The following is a 12,002-nucleotide window of genomic DNA, read 5'->3' on the forward strand; positions in this document are numbered from 1 at the left end:
GCATCTAATTAAAAATATAAAGACGTGACCCAACCTAGCACGATGCGCGGAACATTGCTTGGGCCATTGTATAGATAAGAGCCGTGGTTACTTCGTGACATTTGTGACATTTTGGGCGACTGACTGCAGGATTTACTGAAAGTTTTCAGAGGCCTCAGGGTAACTTTAAGATATTTACTGGATGCGCATTAACGCATTGCAAGCAGTTGCGCAGCCGAAAATTTATTTCGAGGGTGGGGGTGTCGACCCCCTTTATGATCGGTGTGTTTGTATGTGTGCATACCAACCTACCTACTTACCTATATACATACATACGTACATACCAGGGGCGTAGAAAAAGGGTTTCAATCCCCTCCCCCGACATTTTTCAATTTTGCATGTGATATTACACGCTCACATACAGACACACCCACGAACAAAATTTCTGGCTACGCCCCTGGCAAATACATACGTACGTACGTACAGCCGGCCAAACCTTTCACTTTCGTGCCCTGCGGCAACATTTTCGTGTGTCAGCGCCATCTGATTGAACGAAGTAGCTAAAAATTGTTTTGTGGGCATGTGCTTTGTGCGTATGCACTTGCCCGCACCCTTTCTGGAACTTAATTCAGCCATATGGCGAAGATATGCAGAAAAAATTGCCGCTCGCGCGCACGATAGTTAAATATTCGGGTGACTGTACATACGTAGGTACGTACAACGCGCGCACACACACACAAATACATGCACATACATACATACATACATACATACATACATACATACATACATACATACATACATACATTTATATGTGACAATCTCGGGGGCTGAATCCCTGAAAGCTCCCTTTCTGGCTACTCGACGCATTGCGAGGACAGACTTGATTGAGAGTTGAACGCGGTGTTGGGTGATAGACCTCACAATCAGCGTGAACTCACATGAGAGGTGGAGGGCCGGCATATACCAGCCGTCTTACGAGATCCGAGTTCTTATGTTGTGCTGGCTAAATAAAGCACACATTCTAAGCACACAATGCATTTTATATGTTCATAGTTGCCCACCTAAGTAGGACCCACGCTATGACGTTTAGAGTTCCGCTCATGTGCTTCTTGGCCACGAGTCTCTCACTCATCACCGTGGGAGGAGGGGGTTTAAATGGAGGACGTGTGGCAGCGCTATGACGATACGTAACCTTTGAGCCTGAAATCAATTATTCGACGTGGTCACGTATGGATAGCGAAGTCGGTTATAATTTAAAACGCAGTTAAACGAACTGATACCAAAATGATGATGTTGATAAAGGCGATGAAGTTTCTGCATAAGCGTGTGTTACAACCCCTTCAATGGGAGGCAATCGCCGAACAGATTCCAAAGAGTGAGGCAACGTATCCCCGCCCCCTAACCGCACTACGAAAGCACGGACAATCGAGAAGCTCCTGTTAGCGAGCCAGCGAGCGGTTGTGGTCCACAGACCGAGTCAGAGCCAAGAGTTCATAACACAAAAAAATATACTCTCTGTTAAGGCAGTACAAACTTCCAGTGATAGAGAGCTGAGCTAGTCGGACACAAGAGAGAAGTCGCGACACCACAAAGGTCGACTAACAACTCATACGTTGTTGGTCGGCCTTTGTGGTGTCTCGACCAGTGTTGCGGAGTTGCCACTCCGGAATTGGAATGACTCTGGAATCATGCCACATTTTTGCAACCCCGAAATGGAATGGGGACAACGCTTGGAGGAATGGAATGGGAATGGAATTAAGCGCCTTTTGCACGGAATGGAATGGGAATGGAATTACGTCTTTTTCCGAAAATAGAGTACGTTTTTGTCTACGCGCCGTTTTTAAACATTAGTAAGTCAGAGCCTCGAATTTAACAGTAAAGCGGTATTTTTAGTATGGCTTGGCTGATTACAAGCACGGTACATTTATAAGAAACGCGCTTAGTACAATTATGTTCGTATATCGACTGTGTTGCTCCGAAGTTTGTCTCTGTTCTTCGGGTAAACGCGGTTATATGCCGTTGGTATTCGTCGTGCGGGACTACGGCAGCAGCATACCCCCCCTTAAGCCTTGTGACCTTTATTGCAGCATTTAAATATCACGAGGACACCTAAGCACTTTTTATGACGTAATGATTGCCAAAGAACTAGTGACCATTTCCCGGACGTGTTGTTGTTGTAGAAACATTTGTTTGAGCCGATAAAAATACAATGAAGGTGGGGGGCCTCTTCTAAGTTCAGAAAGCTGCGAGCGACCGCTGCTGCTCAAGCCCGGAAGATCCGGCGTTCCTGAGTCTCGAGCTGGGAGCTGGTCAGCCCGCACTTCCACTGTTCCGGGGTGGGATCAATTATCACGGCGCGTTGGTTCAAATTAAGACCACCACACGATAGTTGCGAATACTGTATGCAAAGCCTGATCTTTATCTCACGAGCAGTTTAGTACCTGACACACGTAAATAACCTTTGCGACAAGGAAGACATTCATCTTCACAGTAAGTGCGCGCTATCCTGTGTAGTAAGTGAAGATGAATACCTACCAACTCGCCCAGTTTTCTGCTTTCTTGAAGGAAGACACTGCATACCTGCGCACAGGCGAACACAGAAAGTTCCCCTCATCCCATCCATGCTTGTGAGGCGCGCTTGAGAGGCGTGAGTGCTGACCAGCAGTGCGGCCCTGTGTTCCGTATTCGATGCGAAGGCACCGGGTGCCCGAGCGGTAGAGTTCCAACTAATACCAGCAGATCTGAGGGCTTTGTTCCCTACTAACCAAATCGTGGTTTTCTCCATATTCACGACAGCTCCAGACCCCTGGCAAAACTGCTTAGTCTTCTTGAATACAGCTTTTGTCAGCATAAAAATACGCTATGTTGTCATTTTAGTATTAACACATTTAAGCTTAAACAATTATAAAACATCACCATTCGTTCAAACATGCTGACCATGCAAATACTATAGGTAGCGGGAGAATTGCCCCTATCGGAATTAGTAGGGTGGTTGTACTGCACGAGATATGTCACCAAAGCTACTATTCCTCGACGTTGGTAACGTGTTTTGCGTACTTTTGCAGTTCGTAATGCATCTGATGACATCAGCTTTATGGGGCGTTCATTCTTAACGCGATAAAACTATCAAGATGCATTTCCTACGTTGATGAACTGCAGCAATGGAAATGAGCTGCCCGGCTATTCCCGGAGTGGGAATGTGCTAAGTTTTTCATTCCGAGGAATTGGACGGAATGGAATTGCGGCATGTTCTAATTCCCCGGAATGGAATCGGAATGGAGGCGCCCATTCCGCAACACTGGACCCAACAAACGAAGGGGGGGGGGTGTAGTGGCATGCCATGGTACTTTGCCCCCATGCCCTCCTAATGGGGAACCCTTCGCACACCTTTGCTTCGAAGCGAAATTACAAAAAAATGTTGCAGAGGATTCCTAAGCATATTCTAAATTACATTATAAAAACATTATAGCTCCGAAATGGCGCAACCAACCTAACCTAGTAACGTTGGGTGCAACCGGGCGCCGCATTTTGGGCTCTTCGGGAACAGCATGTATCCGTCTTCAAATGTCCAGCTTCAGCTAGGCCCTCCATTGAGAAACACGCTTACAAAAAAACAAATGTTTAAAGTTCGCTTTGAGGCCTCCGATTGGCTGTTTTTGCCATGTTGCTCCAGCATGCCTGGCCCGGCGCGCGCCCAATCCGCGCCGTGATTTTACACTATTTCGAATGCGGTTTAAGCGCTCGTTTGTGACACCGCGGAAGCATTGCCTTTGATCCTAGATCGACTGACGTCAAAATTCATATTCCTTGACAAGATTGAACTCAATTACTTATGCAAATGAAGAGGTACCTGGTCGGTATTTATTATTTATGCTTAATTAGGTTATTCGCGATTGAAATCTAGAGTAGTGGCACTTTCGCAGGAAGAAAAACAATGGATGACAACGCTGACATGCCACAAATTGAAGGAGCACCTATGTCTTACGCTAACCAGTCGGCGTACCTAGAAGTTGCAACCGTCTGCTTCAGGGCCGCCGTCGGTGACCACAGCAGTCGATGCTCGGGGACACACGAAAGGCCTTGCCACATCGTCCGACAGCTCACAGCTTGCAACGAGCTGCTATTTGCAGCGAGGATGCAACTCCAAGAAATACCGGGAGCGCGCGGAAAGCTTGCTCTGGTCAGCGTCGACAATGAGTGCCTGTCACTGCCGGAACCGCAGGATTACCAGATGCGGCAGAGCGCAGGCTTTATGCATTGCTTGTTGAAGCACCATAAATGCGTGGCATCTCTTGACCTCAGGCGCTCTCATTTCGACAAGTACTCGTCGCCTCTTTGCGACGCATTACCGCACTCGTGTTTGAAGAAACTGAGGCTGTGTTGTGGTTTCCCAATGCCTGAAGGTATATGCGCCGCCATACCGTCTTTAACCAGCCTCGAGGAACTGCAGTGCTCGCTTAATGAAATGAACTGCGCGTCTTATAGCGACTCCTGCGCCGAGTTTCCGACTGCACTCTCAGCGCTTGTGCGTGCATCGCCCTTCCTGGTCGGCCTCAGCCTCTCAGGCATAAGCATGGAAGAGCAGGCGACCAAGCACTTGCTCACGTGTCTCACGGAAAGTGGAATTTTGAAGGACCTATCACTCGGGAGACGGGTGCTTCCCGAAACTTGCCGTGAAGAACTTGCCCAGTACTTGATGTCCTCTCCTTCGTTGACTTCCTTCAGGTTCACGGATGACAGCGTAAAGTCCGAAATTGCAGTGCTTGAAGGCATCTTGTACAACAGAAGAATATCCAAGGTAGGCATCTCTGCATTTACGGGCAACGCAGAGAGTATACAGCTTGTTGCCAGGATCCTCGGCGAGAACACTGTCGTCAAAAGCTTTGCCATACTTTACATCCGCGAAGAAATTTCCCCAGGTCATCACGTCACTTATGACACCTGGCTCCAGGCGCTTAAAGAAAACGTGGCACTCGAAGAGCTGTCGATTCCTTACCAAATATGGAATCTACAGCAGTGGATTCGCTTCACCAACATACTTGATTCGAAGCAACATTTGAAGAAGGTTAATATACTCTCTGACGGGAATAATTGTGGCCATTTTACGCACGTGTGCCGCGCGCTAGAAGACAGCGGTGTGCACGAAAAGGTGTCATGCGGGCTCTACTTCGTCAAGGACAACGCAGACCTCTTGAACTGCAAGATGTTTTCAGGACTATACTTCGGCTTAGGCGTGCGCGAAGACGTGAAAGCCACTGCACTGCGTCAGCTGCTGGATTGCAGTCACGTGACTTGTCTGACCCTAGATATTCCGAGAGGTAATCTAGCCGTGTCCTCGGCTCTGGCAGAGTACGTGCAGTCTACGTCGGTGCTGCGGAAGCTCGAAGTGAGCACTGGATTCGCTGTCGTATCGGACGTATCGGACGCGTGGTGGACGCTCATCGTGCAGTCTCTGTCGAGGAACAACAGCATAAAGGATCTTAACATCTGCCTAAGCGACATGAGCGACAGGGACGCGGAGAGCATAGTGGAAGCAGTGAGTGAGAACACGAACACCAGGAAGCTCACCTTCGGAGTCTGCGGCATGATGACCCTGAACGCTTTCGTCAACCGCTTATCCGTCGGCATCATGGGCAACCACACACTTCTCCGCGTCGTCCTCTACGGCCGTCTGGACCAAGAAGGGCAGGACGTATCGAGGAAGCTGTTCGACATCTACGAGGCAACGCGCAGAAACTCGGGCCTCCTGGCGGCTGCGGCTGCGTTCCCGAAGGCTACTGACGTGCACAGGTACGCTCCATGCGTCTAAACAGTGTTAGCGGGAACATTTTACTTTCTATTACATACAACCTGACGGCGACGCCAAAAATGCGCCTGAAATGCCCACATGATTGCTACCACAATAATAGTAATTGTCCCTCAATAATGGTATTGAGGGACTTTGATAGGGTGTACCAGCCTGCAGCTTCGAAGAGTGAGGACGGGCCTCTGCTTGTGAAAGTGGTAACTCCATGTAAGTGCCGCGTATAACAAAATGTCGTTTAGCTGTTCACGGAGAGCAAAAATCCTGGCGCCATTCAACGCACACGTACACAGGTTCAATTGAAATATAGAACAATTTATCTTCACGAATATGTGGTAAACAAGTTACACGGTGTCACGGCAGGTGAATTCCAGATTCCTTTCTTTCACTCCCAACAGGTACAGCGCCGCAGCCTTGGAGCGCATCTGCAAGCGCCATGCTGAGCTGCTGGAAGATCTTGCGGAGCTTGTAGAGGTCAACGTGGCTGAAATAGGAGGTATGGCGCATCGCCACCTGAACAGGACAGCCAGCTTGGACGAGTACATGCGCATCACGGGCGTCGTCAAGGAGCGAGTCGAGTGCCATCCACGTGACGACGGACGCATGCAGCTAGACGACCTCAACGAAGACTGCTGGCGGATGGTCCGGCGACACCTGATGCTCGATGACATCGAAGAGGCCCTCATTCACCCGGAAATCCTTTTAGCTGCTACAGCAGCTACGACATGAAGAAAATCTTCCAGTTCTTCTTCTTCTTCTCCGAATAAATAGATGAGCCGTTGGCATTGCGCGAGTAAAACGTTGATGAAAGAAATTCTGGCAGATAAAAGAATTCTGGGAATGCGTTTTCCTGCGAAGCAGTCAGCCAGTAGCTGCTGATGCCTCATTTTCGGCTCTGAGCAAAGTGTTACAACGTGGATCGAAGTCCTTGCGTAAAATGAGTAGTTGTGTGTGCACATCGCAGTTACCAGGCACGTCGACTGCACTGGCAGTAGATTATGGTCCGATGCAACGTCGCCAGTCATGTTATGAGCATTTGTGTTGGTTTTACCAAAACGAAGTGCATGCTACGACGTGTTCATGTGCAAAATCATAGGCAGCATCCGTTGGCGCATTCGTGCGAGGGCGAGCAACGCTTGCAGTGTCATAAGAGTACAGCGCTGTCCATTTGTGCACAAAGCGCGCGAGCAGCCGATAGATGAATGAATGGATGCTATGAGTGTCCCCTTTATAACGGGGCGACGACAAGTGTGCCAACAGGCTCGAGAAAAAAAAAATGTTCCTCTTTCTCTTCTTTCTTTTTTAATGTTTGCCCAATGTCTCTACTTCAATTAAATCTGTCTTGCTACAGGAAAAAAAAAAAACGTAAATTCTCAGCACAGTTCTCTGCCCTTTACGGCAGAATGTCCTTATTTTTTCGAATATTTATTTTTGTCATTCCTTTCTAATTTTCTGCCCCAAATACTCTCACCGTCTCTTACTTATTTCAATCGCGGGTGTGTTTAGCTTTCCATTGTTGTCCCTAAAACCCAAGGCTTCATGTAGGCTCGTGCCCAAACGTACACCTGGGTGGATATCTCCACATTCAATCAGAACATGCTCCGCCGTTTCCTTATCTTCCCCACAACATGTATAACTACGCGCTCTAAGGCAACCCGATCTCGCTTCAAACAGTAAAGCGCTTCCTCTTGAATTATCGTAAAATGCCTCCCTCCTTATTCCATTTATGCCCTTCAGGTAGTTACTCAGAGCCGGTTTTTTCCTCCATGCATAGCTGCCGTCCAGTAAATCCTCTCCGCCTCTCTGACTTTTCGCTTAACGCTCTTTGTTGACATATTGCTTGCACTATCAGCGGTGTATTTACTGGTAAGCCTCCTAGTTCTTTTTCTCCACTCTGTGTCAACGCTCTTCCTATACAAATAACGGAACACCTTCTCTGCCCATCTACTGTCCTTCATATTCCATAGCCTCTCTTCGAACGTTATTTTGATCTGAGCTTGCCTCGCCTCAAAACCCGCCCATTCGAGATCGCCCTTTACAGCCTCACTTGTCGTCTTCCCGACAAATGAGGCCGACATTGCTCTGCGGGGCGGCACCTTGCGGCGTTTGGGAGATCTGACGCAGTCTACCCAACAGCTTGTGAGGCCTAGTCGTAGACATGCAGACCTGCTTTGCACGAGTGCCAACGTTCAAAAGTGCCCTTGCTTAAAGGAATATGCACTCGACGTAGGAGTGTGCAGCATCTCGACGTCAAAGAATGGCGCGTTTAGGCTGATAACACGCGGGCGACTCTTTCACTACAAACGGTGTCCGCTTTCTACCTGTTCGGAGATGGAGTCACATGCAAAAATAACATCGGGCACAGCCGGCAAACCAAAGGCGCTTACCAACATCATTTCTGGTTCAGAGCAGCGTGCACAGCTCTTCATGTCAGCCCCCGCGCGAGAGAGCGGCGCGATAGCGTCACTGGGAAAATGCGGTTTTCGCTGCAGTACTACAGATGACGCTTTCGGCATGTTGCCAGTAGAATCACTGTATATGCTACCTTTAGGCAGCAGATTAGCGCATAGGTCCGGCTAGCAACCACAGGTATGCGGTAAAGTCGCACTCCATTTTTGCGGGCGACAAGCCTACCGCGTCGCCGATAAACATGTCTCGCGTGTCGAAGGCCGGCGATAAACATTGGCTGTCGATGACTAATGTTAATTAAGTGAGCTGCAGCGGCGGCGTCGAGAAATACAAAAATTGGCCCGAGCGTCAGCTTCTCCGCAATGCATGGTTGCTAGCGGCGTTTGGAAAACAGATGCGCAACTCTGCTACCTAAAGGTAGCATACACAGTAACTCTGGTTGGCAGCGTTTACATGCTCTTGTATGGACGCGACGAATAAAAATCGCGATTCCCTCTCGCAGGTTCCAAATTTTCCCATACTGTCCTCTGTAGCGTCATTAACTAAAGGTGACAGACATTTTAGCGGCAGTTAATAATGGATATTGCCCTAATTAAATGCCGTACAGTTATTGAAGCGAGCTATTAGTAGTGGCCCTTAACAGAAGATGTCTGCCGCATCCACAGGTCTCTCGCTCTCATTTTGGGCACTTGCGTGCATGGTAGCCTTGGGAGGGCAAGCTTTCGCGATCTCCGGGCTTTCTGTCTCTCTTAAGGGGACACGAAAGGCAAGTAACAATTTGTGTCAGAATGAAAGGTCAATGTTTGAGAACGTCTACAACGTCAGTATTATCAACATCAGTGCTCTAATAATAGAGAAATTAAGGTAAATGTGGGACACGATATGCGCCACCACTTGGACAATTTGAAATGAGCCCAATGGCGTCAAGAGTACAATTAATCATTAGTACTCAAACTACTTATCATAAAAAAATTTGCAGTGGCTTAGCTCGGCTATGCCAGGATATACGTAGCGTTAGCAAAAGTTCGGCTGATTATTCTTAGCTTTCCAGATTATCTAGGGTTATCAGCCTTCTTCTGTTCATTCTTCGTACGTTGAACCGCTATTTGCTAGGCAACTACTTCGGGATCCGATGAGATAACCTTCTTGGCTCTTCTTCTGCGCCGTTGAGCAGCATTTGCGCTCTCCTTACCCACCTGCAAATGCCAGTCAGAGGCGCTATCAAGCGGCCCCAGCGCAGTGTCAGACGGCGACTGCACAGCGAAGGCGAATAGCTACGCACGCGCTGGCGTCAATACATCTGCCAAGGCACTCTGGAAAGCGCAGACCGGTGGCGGCGAGTCGCGCGCAGCGGTGGCGGAGTCCGCGCACGCGCCGGCGCCAGCGGCGCCAGTTTGTCTGCCGCGGCTACGACGCCACTCCTCCTGAACCCGCAGACAAGCAGCGGCGAGCCGCGCGTGGCGGTGTCGGAGAGCGCGTGAGATGCCAGCTCCGGTGACCCAGCTGTGTGACATCACTGATCCTCGCGCATGCGCAGCACGGCTCATGAGGATCCACGCGAAATCGGCTCCTGCTAGGCAAGTGTAGCGGGTCGTTCAAAAGTTGTTTTCGCCGGGCTGCGCTCCAGGGCTGCCGTTGGTGGCTACTTTGCGCCAAAGTGGCTACTTTACTACCCCGTCTGGCGATGAAAATTGTAGGTTGGCTCCTTGGCTACTTTCTGGCTACTTTGAAGTTCTATTTTGGCGCATTTACTAGCCAATTTCTAAAAATGAATTGCATATATAATAGCAAGCAAGCATAAAGACGACCCATTGATTCCAAGCTTTGGTGTCGTCTTGGCTCATGCGCGCACGCGCGTCCCTCAGGCAAGTGGGTTGGCGCGCGTACGAGATCCCTACGCGCGGCATGGCTGAAAAAACGGAGTGAGGAGGTCGCGCGCATGTAGGCAACCCGCGCGTGGCTAGCACGCTCACGCTGCTACACGCTCGTGACACTGCTAAAGACATGTAGGAACAGTTTCGGTTTCGGTTTCACTGCCAATGTCTGGCAACCACGAGCAACCCTGGTGTGCCGCCGGAGGGCGCGGTCAATGTAAACATCGTCTCGAGTTCCACCCGGGGTCACAGGAGAACAGCAGACGCTTCCGAGGGACGAGACGCGCTCGTGGGGCCTCGTACAACGCAGTCATGTATACTTAGTAATAAACAGTTAATTCAGTTTAATTTAACCAAGAAATCAATTCCTCTACATAATTGGTGACCCGGAGTTAGAACAGCGAGTGTTTCAACCCTCAAGAGTCCTGTACATCTGACCAGTTCCTTGCAAAAACATCAACGGTGAGCGCAATGGCGACCAACGACGCTACCCAGACGGAGAGAACCCACGAAGCCCCGCAATATCCTGCCGCCGTCTCAGCAGTTGCACTCAAACTTCCGTGTTTCTGGCCTGCAGACCCTGCTCTTTGGTTCGCTCAAGTCGAGGCCCAGTTTACTACAAGAAGAATTGTGTCTCAGGAAACAAAATTCCATCACGTTATTGCGGCCCTAACGCCAACCGAAGCAGCCGAGGTGCGCGATATCATCCTCGCCCCTCCGACCGAGCAGCCATACGACGCGTTGAAACGCGAGCTCATCCGCCGCACCACCCTCTCCGAGCAGAAGCGTCTGCAACAGCTCCTAACAGCCCAAGACCTGGGGGACCGCAAACCATCGCAGTTGCTTCGTGGCATGCGCCAGCTCCTGGGAGAGAAGGCGTCGAAGATGGACGACTCCCTCCTCCGCCAACTGTTTCTCCAACGCCTCCCTGCAAATGTTTGCATGGTTCTTGCAGCGGCTGGCGACTTGCCCCTCGATGACCTCGCCGCTCTCGCTGACAGGGTGTTGGAGGTAGCGACACCGGCGATCTCCGCTTTTGAAGGCGTAAAAGCGAGTGAAGTTTCTCCCGTTACGTCGACTGGAAATTGTTCTGCGGAGTTACAGTCGCTCAAGCAGGAGGTCCAGCGGATTGCACAGTCTCTAGAGGCATTGAAAATCCAGGTAGAAAGACGATCCCGCTCCACTTCACGCAATCGCGCATCGTCTCGCTCTTCTGATACTGGACGCATCTGCTGGTACCATCATCGCTTTGGGGATAATGCAACCAAGTGCGTGTCACCTTGTGCCCACCAGGGAAACGTGCCGGCCACGCACTAAATGCGGCTGGTGCGCCAGGCCCAACGGCATGCCGCTTATCATCTCCTTCCGACAGTATCGAGCAACTCCAACAGTCAAGTAATATCAAGAAATCCAAAAAAGTTCAATTTTCATTTGGTAAGCAGCCCGCGTCTAAACCCGATAACTCGTTGACTACGCCAAAGAATTTGTCTCAGCTATCCGGCCAACCTGAATCCCGTTTATTTTATGTGGTGGACAAAGTTTCAAAAACCCGCTTCCTGGTGGACACAGGTGCTGAGGTCAGTGCGGTTCCGGCGACGCGTGCAGATCGGCAAGGCCAACCAACATACAATCTGCAAGCCGTGAACGCCACGCGAATTGCAACGTTCGGCCAGCGCTCCCTAACGATGGACTTCGGGCTGCGCCGAACCTTTCGTTGGATATTCTGGGTGGCCGACGTGAAGCATGCGATCGTCGGAGCTGACTTTCTTCGCCACTTCGGTCTTCTTGTGGACATGAAGAATTGCCGTCTACGAGATGCCACAACACACTTAAGCATTCACGGCATCACGGCATGCATGGAAATGATGACATCAACGCTGCTTCGACCAGAGGTACCAAATTCCAACCCCTACTTCACAGACTTGTTGACGGAC

The 12,002-nt window shown here is 49.9% G+C and overlaps 1 protein-coding gene across 1 annotated transcript; it reads left to right on the plus strand.

Moving 5' to 3' along the window:
• Window positions 1-10,539: 10,539 nt before the first annotated feature.
• LOC119382070 (uncharacterized) lies at window positions 10,540-11,385 on the plus strand. The gene has a single exon (XM_037649803.1). It carries the CDS (start codon window positions 10,540-10,542, stop codon window positions 11,383-11,385), a length of 846 nt encoding a protein of 281 aa, XP_037505731.1.
• The last annotated feature ends 617 nt before the right edge of the window (window positions 11,386-12,002 follow it).

This window comes from Rhipicephalus sanguineus, chromosome 2 (genome assembly GCF_013339695.2).
Source record: "Rhipicephalus sanguineus isolate Rsan-2018 chromosome 2, BIME_Rsan_1.4, whole genome shotgun sequence".
Classification (NCBI taxonomy): domain Eukaryota; kingdom Metazoa; phylum Arthropoda; class Arachnida; order Ixodida; family Ixodidae; genus Rhipicephalus; species Rhipicephalus sanguineus.